Source organism: Chinchilla lanigera, unplaced genomic scaffold (assembly GCF_000276665.1).
Source record: "Chinchilla lanigera isolate Chin_1 unplaced genomic scaffold, ChiLan1.0 scaffold00139, whole genome shotgun sequence".
NCBI classification, from domain to species: Eukaryota; Metazoa; Chordata; class Mammalia; order Rodentia; family Chinchillidae; genus Chinchilla; species Chinchilla lanigera.
The window spans coordinates 3,021,825-3,036,095 of NW_004955540.1; the positions used below are offsets into that span (position 1 = coordinate 3,021,825).

The 14,271-nt window shown below is 35.4% G+C and overlaps 1 protein-coding gene across 2 annotated transcripts in view; it reads right to left on the reverse strand.

The window, feature by feature from the left end:
• Tmem65 (transmembrane protein 65) overlaps positions 1 to 14,271 on the reverse strand; it is a gene marked incomplete at its 5' end in the record, with an annotated part of 58,163 nt that overhangs the window by 15,049 nt on the left and 28,843 nt on the right. For both annotated transcript variants that reach the window (XM_013507930.1, XM_005410939.2), the window contains 2 exon segments: positions 2,911 to 2,978; positions 5,309 to 5,353. In XM_013507930.1, the coding sequence (XP_013363384.1) occupies positions 2,911 to 2,978; positions 5,309 to 5,353 (113 nt within the window).

Below are 14,271 nucleotides of genomic sequence, written 5' to 3' on the forward strand. Positions count from 1 at the left end.
CGGGAAACAGTAGCTGTTCTACAAGGTGAGGAGGTAATGAGTGTTAAAAACAAATAAAAAGGTAAAAATCATTCTTCAGATAACAATGATATTTATTTCATTTCTTATAGATTCTACAATTATACTGTTTATCTATTTTAATCTCAGCATTCTGTTACAACTCCTTACTGCAAAATGTCACTGTGAACCAATGTGTAATTATCACAGGACAGTACTGTTGCCATACCTGTTACTCCTATCAGGCACTGATATCAGAGGCGAAAATATTTATTTCAGTAAAAACTAGTGACAAATCCCTGAAACCATTTCAATGTAAAAAGAATAACAAGTTACTGTTATTGGGAGTCAACCATCTCAGGCTAGAAAAATAGTCTACTCTCAGTTATACTAACAATGAAGCAAAGGCCTGAGCAACAAGACTAAAATAACTTGACTCTCAATGTGAGTGTTTCATTGGGTTTTGTTTAGTAGCTATATTCAAACAAAGACAGCCATTACTTTAGATATTTATGTTAAATAAGGCTATACTGTGAAGGTCTTATTCAGAGTCTAAAAAACTACCTTTCTCTCTTGTAATCTCTCTTCAACATATTCCTACTCCCCTCTTTATGCAAAATCTTCTCCACAATTTCCTATAGCAAAAGATAATGTTCCAGCATTTGTGTTTGTAAGCTCCACCATACTGAGGTGAAAAATGTAATGGCTATTAAGGTGGTAGTATGTGTCAAAAAAGAGAATCTAGTGAAACCATGTGAAAATGAAAGAAATGTCTGCCATAAAGATACTTTTGTGGGGTGGGGGGCTACCAGGAATTGAATTCAGGACTTTGAGCTTGCCAAGCAAGGCACTGTGCTGCTGAGCTATATCCCCAGCCACAAAGATACTTCATATCAGTCAGTGTATTCATGAACACATGAGGTCTTACCTACAGCTTATGAATTCAACATAATGGAGTTCCATTTCAATTAGATTGGATTACATTAACTAATCTACCTAATTCAAATTTAGTAGCTTCAAAAAAGGCACAATGGTTCTCAGTACAATGGGACCTCGGTTCAGGAACGCTTTTGTTTGCAAACAATGTGGTTCACAAATAGAAGCATTTGGCAAAATTGTGCTTGTTTGCAAACCCTGCAATGAGCGACAACCCTGCAATAGGTGGAAAACATGACCATGGGCATTTTTCCCACACAAACACAAATGTGGCCATCTTTTCCAAAGTTGTAGAACAAATGAAGTTCATGAAGGAAGGCACCACTGTACTTGATTAACTTGCTACATTCACAGATTTTCAAGGTGACCAATTTTATTCTTATATGTATGTTACAAAAATGTCATCACCAGTCAAAAAATTATCATTTTGGAATTACATTTTAAATGCACTCATTTAATGTGTCAACCTTTGGTTGGTCTTGCCAGACTACTCAAGAATTCCCCTCTACTGGAGCACACACCAGAACTGCTTTTCTAACTATGCTGTACGAGCCCTGCAGGTTTCTCCACCAGGTGAATGGCACATCCGAGCCTCACTAACCTGCACCTAGGACTAGACTACATAGGAAACAAGTACTTCCTGAATGAACCTACTTTAAATGTTCTTTATCATCTGTATAATGTAAACTACTTTTTAAAAATCCCTACTTTGAAACCAAATCTTCCATTTATGCCCATTTGCAGTGCAAATGAACTCTAAAACACCAAAAAGAAACCCTGTATTGCTTGTGTATTTTCCTCCTATTCAACAATTCTAAAAATCATCCCATGTTTTTGATTTTTTAGGGGGTTTTTGTTGTTTTGTTAATTGGTTTTTCTGAGATATGGTTTCTCTAGGTTAAGCTCCAGCTAGGAGCAATCCTTCTCCCTCAATCTCCCAAGTCCTGTGATTATAAATGCGTGCTACCATGCCCAACTTTTTTTTTAAGCAGGCTCCTGCAATACAGTCTAGTTATAGTATAAGTAATAGGTAACAGAATGTCTCTCAAAGTCACAGTCAGTGTTAAGACTCTCAGTTCTAACTCAGAAAACTTTGATGTTCTCAAATGAGTTTAAATTGAGAACTCATAAACTAGATATTTCTTTGTCCTACCAGGCCATAGGTAGCAAGCTTTTGATGCATTTACTGCTAACATCTGAGAAGGATGACTTTGCATAAAGTAAAGCAGATAACTCCCTTATAAACTGAGCTATAATCAACCCATTGTATTTGGATGAAATTTTAAAAAACCGAATAGAGTAAAGAACTGGGCAGTTTTAGAAGATTTGCATTTCAATCATGATCTACTCCTGTTAGGAATATAGACCATACATTATTGGTATCCAACAGCAAGAGGCAGGATTAATGGTAAGAAAGGTAAGTCAGCCATCCTTGCAATTAAGCCACATTTTTAAGGAGCATTCTTACATTAAAATGATCATAGCAAAGGGGGATTTTTCTCTGCAATACAACAAAATGCAGAATGGCAATATATTCAGTGTGTCTAAACTGAAATTGAAGACAGCTTTGGATTAAAGGTAGGTAGGTAGACCAGAGGCTAGACTGTGTATCAAACACTTATTAAAACATATTTGGATGGGAAAATTCAATATGGAATTGATGAAAAAATATACATGTGGGATAACAACTATAAACACAAAGAACATCAGAAAAATTTTAGTTTAACAAAATTGTCAAACTAGAACAGAATAATACAAGCCCCACATGTTTTGCCTACATACTCTGCCAAGTCTTAATGATAAGTATATGTGATACCTGCAAACTGAGCTAGCCTCCTTAATATGAAACATAGTAAAAATAGCTCTGTTCATTAAGTCAATTAAAAGTTTATAACTATGATATGTAAATCAGGAAAATATAGACCATATTAATTTCTTTATCAATTCAAAACAGAAGTGGTGAGAAAAAGAACTTACTGCAACAATCATAATTGCATTATCCAAAAAGCCAAACCCTACGAAAGGTATCGCATTGTGGATGAATACTGAAAAACACCAAGAAGAGAAAAATATATTTTAAAACTTCCATAACTTTAGAATGACAAAAACAGATCATATAATGAAAGTCTCCCAAACTGACTTGATAATCTTTAGAATTTGCTTTTCAATAGCTCCTGATACTGCTATAAGTTTCATTACTTGATAGAAGTTACACTGGAGAAAACAAAAATGTGTAATATGTAAAAATAACCATGTTAGGCTTTTGTATGTAATCTATAAAATTGCCAAGGTATAGTCAATTTCAAATTAACTGAGGATTTTTAGATAAACATCAAAACTCTTGAGTTTTATACTATATATATAAAAAAAAAACAGTTCCCTTAAGCCAACCAGCTATATATGTTAAGTGACTTTGGAGGGTTTTTTTCTTTCTTTCGATGGAGTTAAGTCCACAGAAAATATAATTAAGATGCCCAAAAGTTATGAAAGTTTGATAGTATTATAGTGACTTCTATACCAATCAATGAAAGCTAATAAGCAGTAAAACAAACAAAAACCACTTCTACCCACAACCACTATCAAAAACTAAAATCAATGGGAAATTAAAAATACAGTACTATTATATATAATATAATCATAGTTATATAATACTAGATGGTAGTACATAATAGGTATATAATGTCTTCTTGTTATTAAGTAAAAATACCCAAGATCAAGAATAAAATATTTAATTATGAAGATTAAAAACCTATTAACATGATAAAAATCAAATAGCACATTAATGAAATGGGATTCAAAGATTTTGACTTTAAAATTCTTTTACTTTTTGCCTAAGTCTAGGTACTTACCGGATAAAATATTCACAGTTTTACAATAAGTAGCTTCTAAAACATATACACAATCCCAATTTCCAAAAACATAAATTTAATAGGTCAAAGTATATAATAACATTTTCTAAATGCACTAAAAAGATACGTATACTATAGAGAAAGCTACTTAAGTATATCCAGAAATCTTTTCCACGAGTCTTTGAAACATAAAAATGGCAAACTACTAATGAAACCAGTTCGGATTACCTAGCCTATTGGAGTTAACTAAATAGCATCTCTGAAATTGACCTGTTACAAATATCTTAGAACTTGGGTGTTAAGAACATTAAATTAATATTATACTAATTACTACTATTCTGGTAAAAAGTTGGTCAGTAAAACTGAGGCACATTGCTACAATAGCCACTTTGAACTACACATATATTTTCATGTTTACACCTAAATAAATGAGTATTACAAATAGAAATTTATTTTTAACCCAAAGGAAAAAATGTGATTTCTTTTTAAAAAAATGTATTGGGTGCTACCCTGGGAACCTGAGATACAAGACTTGATTCCCAGCCCTTAAAGGATTTTAGGTATGATAACATATGCACATAAATGGTTAATTTCAATATCACCTACATAAAAATGATAACAGCATCATATGGTGTATCAATTATGAATCTAGGGAGAGAACCAGCAATGATTACTTGGGAAGAGAAGTCTTAAAGAACTCTTAAATTGTTTTGGTATTTGAGGAATGTTACCAACTTCTAATATAAATTATATTCTACTGTGAGAGAAAAAAGAATCAGCAATTAAATAGTTTTTTCTAATTATATAAAGTTACTATATAATGATCTTCTAATTTGTGATTTCTTCAATTTCCTTTGGAAAACACTATTCTACAATTCATCAGTTACTAGTAAATCACATTTAATATTTTGCTTTAATTTACAACCTACTCAAATTCATTACATAATTCTCTTCTTCCATTATCTTTATAATAAGATCCTAAACTGTTTTACATTAGTCTTGTAATATTTATTCCTATCAAAAAGAAAGAACACCTGTAGCATTATAATAGGATTTTTCTTCTTGGTGGTTTTAAGTGAACTTTACTTTTCTTTACTATTAAAAACATTTACGAGGAAGCATTTTCCACATCAGAAAATAATCTACCCAGCCAGGAGCCTAGAGACTAATTCTGTAGTTACCTGACTTAAATTCAAAAACATCCTTTCTCCTGTGAAGTAAATACATACTAAAAATTTTTCTTGGGAATTAAGAACACTCCTATAATATGTTTAATTATCTTTCTTCCTAGGTGGTAAAGATATTTTAATGATATTAGACATTTCTGAAGAATATCAGATATCCCATAATATTGTGATATCTTAAAATAAGTTTATAAAAAAACTACTTCTACATAATAAATAGGATAATCCACTCATCTGGAAAGATTTAGTTTTACTGATTCTTCTGTGCTCTCAGTAAATGATACAGTTATTTCAAATCTAAAATACAGATGCACAAATATTTAACAATTATACAGCCATTACCATATCTCAGCTGTCCTGGGGTGGGTGGTTGAGCTTCCAATTTTTCTAAAGGGGAAAAAAGAGTGTGGGCCAAGAATTAGTTACAGTAGCATGATCTTTTTATTACAATGACAAAAGTACCAATTGACTTACAAAATGGGAGAAATCAGAGTTTATTCATAAATTATATTTAGGTTAATGGACCAAAGTTACCCATTTACAAGAATATTGATCAGTATGGATTAGATGACAAGCTGAGCTTTGTTACAACCCTATGATGGACATGGGTAAACCACATGTCTTCTGTTTTTAAGTTTTTGCATTTATATGAGACTATTTACATTATAGTAGAAAAACATTCAGAAATACAGCTACTATTTTTTTTAAATGGTAGGACGTCAAAATACATACAAATATTGACAGTGGACAAAGAATACTCAAAGAGAACTACATATTGTAAAAGTGGAAAATAGTATTTTCAAAGCAATATAGCTGCAATGATGAATTTACAGGGTCATGCAATGCTGTTTAATTAATTCCATTTGATAACATATTGAATATTTTTATTTTTGATACTTATATGGCTGGATAATATTCTAAACAATATAACAACCAAAAAGTAGTGTTATTCAAAATCACCAATAATATATTATTTATATGTCATAAATACAGTTTTCCCAAATATTAAAGTTATCTTTAAGTGCTATTATTACATGAAGAACTGACAATTATTACAAAAAGCAGTCTACCTAGTCTCATAACAAGAACCACCTCACCATTTTAAGTTTAAAAGGTAGAAAGTTCTCCCTTCTCTATCCTCACCCAATCCAATATAACTAATTGATAACATACAGATAAGAACCTATACCATGGATCACTCTCCTCTTATGATTTTGTACAACCAGACTGTCCAAGGAAACACATTACAAAACTGGACATACATTTCTAAAATATTTATTTATATATAACTTATGGCAATATAAAAACTGAACAATTAAGTTTAAAAAACCAAACAAATCTCCACTGATAATCCCTATATAAAAGAAATGTGGTCTATATTTGTGACTGGAATTTTACTAAGATAACAAATAGTCTTATAATAGCATTATAATAAGAAATGTAAAGATAATGAAAAACATTAAGAAAAAAATATGAAGGAAAGGAGCAAGGGCCAGGAGAAAAACCACTGGCAGAGACAAAGGTTAAATCAACACTGCTTCACACAGAAGGTAAGGCGTTCAAGAGGAATGATCAGAGGAACATTTCCTAGAAATAGACATTTTATTGGAAAGGACCCACCAAAAATTTTTTAAATGATAAACTGATCATTTTGAGGCCTCTCATTAAAAATAATCTTTATCATATTAACTGAATCAAAAGAAAACACATCAGGAACTTTTTTAAATTGGCAGTCGAATATACCATATGAGCAAACTTGAAAATAAGCCCAAGCAATCTACACAGGTTTTAAAATACGATTGCTGCTAACACAATCTGTTTGAAAAGTTACCATGAACTACAGAAGTTTTATTTCCCCGCACATGTATCTTGATATTGAGTGTTCTTTTGCATTTGGTAAATTAATCACAATTACATTAGAAATGTTTTACCGTAATGTTTTATTAAGTAGAGAGTTAGATAAACCAATTCTTTCTCTTAATCACTCTGCGTATATGTATTTTATATCATACTTCCTTTCTCTCCTGGATATTTTTTTTAATAAAGAGATAACCAATAAGATTGTCTATACCTGCTAACATTTTTTACCTCAAAAAATTCTGATTCTTCTTCAAATAATGGCTAAGAAACCTCTTATCAATTCTCCTGCACAGAATGACAATATATAAAACACAATTAACAACTTCCTAAAGGTAATGCAAAATGACTAAAGCAAGTTGATTCTGAAGGGAATAAACACTTAAAAGAAATGGCACTAAGTGAGCTAGTTACCAGTTTGTTACAACTTTTAGCATGACAGCAGGCCCCAACCACAACACACAGAGCAACTAAAACTCTGACAAAAATTACTCAGTCTACATAAAAAACCAGAAAACAGGATGTCAGGTAACCAAAACCACTGGAAAGCAAGGTTAGAATCCTAGAAAGCAGAGACCTAAATTGTGTTTACACTCAGTTCAGATTCCTGCCTGGCTTGTGAACCAGACATGTGTAAGGAGAACTCTGAAGAGGCCAGCTAAGGGTAAAAATGAAGATCTGAGCCACTGCCCAATAGACAGTTTGCAGTTTTAGCCCAACCACTGCCTGACAAACAAAAATCAGAATAATAATTTTTTTTTAAATATAGACTCTCAACAATGCAATAATCACAGCAATGACTAGGAAAAGCACAATCAAAAAATACTTAACAAAGAAAGAATGTGACCCACTTTCAGGAGGAAAGACAGCAGATGAAGACCAATCCTCAAGTGATCCAAACTGAAAATGAGCAAACGCTTTAAAGCAGCAGTTAAAACTATACATAAATACGTAAACAAAAATATGTTCACATAAATGATATGACAGGAAATCTCAACAGAGAATCTATAAAAAAGAACCCATAAAAAGTTTTAAAACTGCAAAGTTCACTATCTGCTGTTATAAAATTCAGGTATACTTAAAATGAGAAAAGTTTTAATAAATTATAGCTAAAAATTCCCAAATTTGATGGAGAAAAATTTCAAAGGATTCAAAAAGTTTACTGAATGCTTAGCAGGATAAATGTAGAGAAAACTGATGATGAATGATATTGAACTTAATGAGGAAAAAAGAGCAAATTAATTACAGGAAAACAATTACTTGAGTTCAAAAAAACCAGAAAATGCAAAATAAATTATTTAGTCTTAACGGAAATACCAGTTGGGAAGTAAGGTCTACAGAAAGAAATTAAGAGCAATGGAAATGGTAAGCATCTAGTTTAATACAAAAAGACCATTTTCTCCCTAATAATATAAACAAATGTGATAGTCTAAAGCAAGTTGTGATAATAACATAAAGTTTATAACTTCTGTAGATGTAATACACAGATAATGGAAGCTAGTCAGGCATGGTGACACACATCTATAGCACTCAGGAGGCTGAGGCAGAAGTTCAGCACTCAGGAGGCTGAGGCAGTTCAAAATCAGACCAGGATACAGAATGAGTTCAAGGCCAGCCTACAATACACAGTAAGATCTGGTCTCAAAAAAAAAAAAAAAAGTGAAAGCAGTGGAAAAGAGGCTAATTAAATGATTTGGTAATAATATTTCTTTAGTGTATATGAAATGATATAATAATAGCTACAAATAGTCCTCAAAAATTTAAGAATGCATATTGTAATACCTAGAGTAACCACACATCCAGAGAAAATGCAATAAGTAACCTGAAGAAGTACTCTTTTATTAATTTTGTTAATCTTTTCAAAGAACCAACTTTGCCTGTTCCTCATACTATGGCTGGATATAGGTTTACACTACGTTATTCTTTGGCTTCTCCATGTCTTTTCTTGCATCCTTTTAGCTGAACTGAGAAATTCTTAAAATTCTTCATTGAACTGGGATGAAGTTTAGTTGGTACAGTACTTGCCCACCATGTTTGAAGCCCAAGATTCAACCCCCAGCATTAAAAAGAAGAAGAAAAAGAAGAGTGTTATCTAACAAAATTGAATTTTTTACTAAGAACACAAGCATGTGCACATGCGCACATACTCCAAGCCCAGATGGTTTCACTGGTGGATTTTATTAAGACATTTAAAAAACAAAAAAAAACAATTTTACACACACTCAAAGCTCTCCCAAAAATATAGAAGTTGAGGAAATACTTCCCATATTATTTTTAAAGGGCAGAATAATATTAAAAGCAAAGCCTAAGCAAAAAACTACCAAACAAAAACCCCTGCAGAATAATATCCTTCACGAACACAGCACAGAAATCCTTAACTGAAGGATAACTGTTCTGTTCATGTTTTAAAGTCTTTCTTGGAAGGTAAATAACACAGTTACTGCAAACAGCCAACTTACGTTATATCAAATAAAATAAAATTTGAAATAAGACTATTTCTTCACCTGTTCCTGACAATTTAAATATATTCAGTTATAATACATGGATGATATTTTCCTAATACAAAATACTCTGGATATTCATGGCAAATTCTGAAAACCTGAGAAAAATGTTTTGAACTTTTAAATACAAGATTTTTCAAATTCACAACATATTTCACTGCAGCAATCCAGAAATATTAGAGATTTATTTAAGATATTTAAAGCAATTTTTAAGATACTTAAGATATTTAAAGCAATTTTTATTAAATGAAACTAATTTCTTGAAATCTACAAAGAATGAGGTATTCTGCTTAGTTTTCTAATAGTTAAAGCAACTAGAATGCTGTTGTGGCTTGTAAAATACTGTTACTACCTACATAAAGCAATATTAAATGTCAAAAAAGAATATTTCTAGGCCGGGTGTGGTGGTATACGTCTGTAGTCCCAGCACTCTGGAGGCTGAGGCAGGAGGATCATTGTGAGTTGGAGACAATCCTGGGCTACACAGTGAGCTCAAGGCCAGCCTCAACTGCATAGTGAGACCCTGTCTCAAAACGACAAAAAAAAAAAAAAATTCTTTGAGAATCCAGGCATTCCAGTGCATTTAAATAATCATTTTAAGGCTTTATTACTTATTTAGGAGATATAAAACTGAGGGGCACTGTCATATTAAAGAAAATCAGAGGGTCATAGTAGAAATATTAAGTTTCTCCTCCTATTTCAGGAATAAAAATATATTTAGGCCAACAATTCTTTTATATTTTATTACATACATATAAGTACAAATGAAGTTTTATGCTGTAGTCACTAAAAGAAAAGGGAAAATTAGGAACAGAAGGACAAAGGGTAGAAATGAGAAACACAAGAGTAAGGGAAAGAAGATGAGGCGCAAATGACGTGATTTCATAGAAAAGAGATTAACCACAGATTTTATCTCTTTTGAAGTGAAGTTTCTGAAAAGAAAGCCCCGCAGGTCGCACACAAAAGGGTCTCAGATTGATATAGGAGGTAGAGTATGGCAAAGCTGGCTGGGAAAATGAGCGGGACCTGTCAATTACAAGATCTCAGGGCAACACCAACACCTTGTACACAGAACATCTCCAGAACTCCCACAAGATGAGGACGGCATAAAACTGGATACTGCAGGATGCTTGGTATCCTGACTTCCCATGATGATAGCCCATGCTGCATTTCTCAGATGCGATGTACTTTTATTTTGCTTTTATCATCTTTTTCTCTTGTTTATCCCAAGTTTGCCCTGGGATCGTTTCTCCCATACTCATTCACCCTTACTTTTCAAATATTTTGGCACCAATTTTTGATTTGTCTCATTCAATTCCTTGTTTGAGGAAAGAAGGACCTCAAATAGTTTTGATTGGTAGGTCATTTATAAAGGAACTGCCCAATAACATTTTGGTGATCCAGCCAGAAAGAACATTTTGGCATTGCCAGCCAGGACAGTAAAGCTCAGGTACTGGAGACTAAGGTAAGGCCCAGGTGGACACACTTTTTTTTTTTTCTAAAATGCCATGAGGTTCGTTTCTCCTCCTTTCCCTTACTCACTCCTCTAAGCCAGGAGTTGGAGGACTCTTCTTGAGCTGCCAGAAAGGAGCTCCCTGGCTTTGCAGTGGGGATGGGGAAAGGGAGTGTAGGCTTTTGTTTTTCTTTGTAGCCACTTGTACTCACTCCATAGGGAAGCCTTGTCCTCTGCAAGTTTGTTTTTGTGTATTCTGCTAGATTAGCCTGGTCTCAGCTTACCCTAGTTTGTAAATGGCTTTTTCTCAGTTTGTGTTACTTTACCACATGGCCATGTGGCCAGCCACCATTCTGTCTTTCTGTGTAACTTTTCGGGGGGGGGGGGGTGTCACCAGCATCCGCCATCTTTTTTCCTCTATCTCCTTTATCCTTAGTAACTGGCCTTACAAGCTAAGCTTCTGATTTTAAACAGCATATGGGCTTATAAAAACAACTGAGGAAACTTTTTCTTTCTTCTTGCACAAAAAGGAAAATAGTGTACTATCCCTTTAAGAACTCATGCGGCCTTTGCCACACTGGAGGACCTTGGCTGCAGCCCAAGCAAATGCCAGTCTCCAGGTCCCAGGACAGTACCAAAGACCTGCTTCCATCGCAGCAGGGCACGACTATCTTATTTAGCTCTTGGGGAGAACTGCAAACGCAAGAAAAAAAAAAAAAAACCAAACTTGTCCATTTTAAAATGCCCAAGGCTTTTGGCTGGAACCAAGTGCCAGCAACACTGCATCCTCGTCCAAAAGCTTTCCTGAGGCCATCACCATCTGGCTTTTGTGTTTCACTGTTCAAATGCAGATAAATTAGAGACAGATGCCTGATGCTTGAACCTAACAGCTAGTTAAAGTAACTGAGTATAAAGAAACAGAGCCATCCCAACTCTTACTACTATTTCTGTCATAGTAAAGGCAAGAAAGCTTTTCCCATATGGTTTCACTCTGGTTAAGCAAAGTCATCAACGGACTTCAAACACCAGCTAGGCCATCAAGGGGCTTAGAGTAAATAAATACAAGTTTCGCACCATGGGGTCCAATGGGCTGGTTAAAAGAACTATGCTTGAGAATGTTCTGCCAATACCTCATGGGAATTTGTACTAGACAGGCAACAGATGGCCCAGGCCCCTTGTTCCTAAGGAGGTAATGGTTCCCAATATAAAGACAAAGGTTTTCTTTCCTGGTAAATGATGCCGGCATCACTCTCTAAAATTCAGGATAGGGATGTCTCTCCAGATTTTGCAAAATCTCACAAGAAGCATCTTGTGGACTTCAGGTCTTCTCCTTATGAGTAGGACACCACGTTAAGGAGTGCAGGTCTAACTGTCTCCTTTTCTCTATAGGTCCCAAGATAAGCAGATGGGAAATCTATTGGATCTCATCACCACACAGATTCCATCAACTTATGTTCAAGCTTTTATAACTCTTTATCAAAAGCAATGCTCAAGAACAATGGTCCTTGGTGCAGACCCTAAGGAGACAAAGATATCCTGGATGACCCTGTTTTAAGACTCCCATTTGTTTTTCAGGAGGATCTCAGTCTTCCTGATCTACTTAAGAGAGGACGACCACACTAGGAGGTCACTCAACCTCCCCCTTACAATCCTCAGGCCAATAAATCAGGTCCATCCACTCCAAGTGACCAGATAGCTTCATGAGAGCCTAGAGCCCCAGAGGAATCCACATTCCTCAGCTCCCCCAGCAGCCTCCAGTAAATGATGCCAGCATCACTCTCTAAAGTTCAGGATAGGTCCACACAGAGAGCTTTAAGCCCCAAAGGTTGAACCCAAAGTGGTTCTTCCTAATACTCTGGCTCACTTGTCCTACCCCTAAGAGAAGCCCCAGGGATTGAAAGACATACTTGAGCACAAGTTTCTTTTTCAGTTGCAGATGTCTAACAGTACAAGGAGTGACTAGGCCAACTCTCAGAAGACCACAGTAAGTTTGCAGGTGGATTCGAAACTCTGATCCTTGCTTTGACTTATCCTACCAAGAGGTCGAATTCATCTTAGCCATTTGCTAAACCTCAGATAACAGACAGAGAATCCTACAAGAGGCCAGAAACTATTCAGATGAACAATATGCTTCAAGAGGGAAGGAAACCACCCTGGAACAGCTATTCACTCCTCAATAGAGCCAAACTGGGACTATAATACTCATTATAGACTATAAATGAATGAGGTTATAAAGTCTGTTAACTATGATAAAGTGAGTGGACTCTTACAAGGCACAGAGGACTTCTGCAAATATACTAATATAGATCCATCTTCCAGGAACAGAGAAGCACTACTGGGACATTTCACCCCAGCCCCAAATATCTGGTACAAACTACAAAAACTTCAAGGAGGGCGTCAGACATCTATGGTCCAATTGCTGGACATGGGCTTTTCTGTGGTCAACAATCAGGACCCAGACAAGAGACAAAAGAAAAAGGCTAAGATTACAGCTGTTGCAACTGGTAATGCTTTAAACACACCCATGCCATCTAAGGAAAAACCCAGGGACAACTAGGAAAAGGGTTCTTATTTCAAGTGCAAAGGAACTGGACACTAGGCACGGGATTGCACCAGGCCTCTGCGTGGGCCCAGGGCCCTGTTCTAATTGTGAGGCAGCAAATGCGCCTAAATCTTGGCTCTGGAGGTTTGACTGTCCCCACTCCCAGAGAGGGGACAGGCCAGCCAAAACCCTCATTTCCTGCTCTGACGACTGAAGAAAACAAGGGAAATCTGCAATGCCCCTGTCGACAGACATCACCTTCTTTGAGGAACCCTGGGTCACCTTGGATATCATGGGTGAGCCAATTCAACTGCTTATAGATACGGGAGGAGCTCGTTTTGTTTTGATTTTCTTCTCTGGAAAACTGTCCTCTAAGTCTATAGCCACAGTTGGGGTCGAAGGGACCCTGAGTCAGAGATTCTTTACTCTTCCTTGGACGTGTCACTCTGAAGGTCAAATATTTCAGCATGAGTTTCTAATTGTCCCACAGTGTCCTAATCTCGCTAGGAAGATATTTATTAACAAAATTGGGGGCAATTCTCAAATTCCAGGGGCTGGGGATATAGCACAGTGACACAAGCGCCTGCCTGGCAAGCACAAGGTCCTGAGTTTGATTCCTGGTACCAAAAAAAAAAAATAAATAAAAATAAAAATGAAGAAACAGTATCAAATTCCGGCTAAGGCCAATATAGATTTTTCTTGCAGTTACTACACCAGGTCTCCCTGACCAAATTAGCCAACAGGTAAATCCTGCTGTACGGTATAAGGGAATACCTGGTAGGGTAAATTCAGCTACACCAGGAATTATAAGAATGAAAGACCCCGGCCAATTTGCTAACTAATAGTATGGAAGAAGGTCTCCAGCCTTTCATGGATAGATTACTCCAATATAGCCTTTTGAAGCCTTTTCAGTCCCCTCAAAGCCTTTACGTGAGGCAGTAAAAGGCCCTCA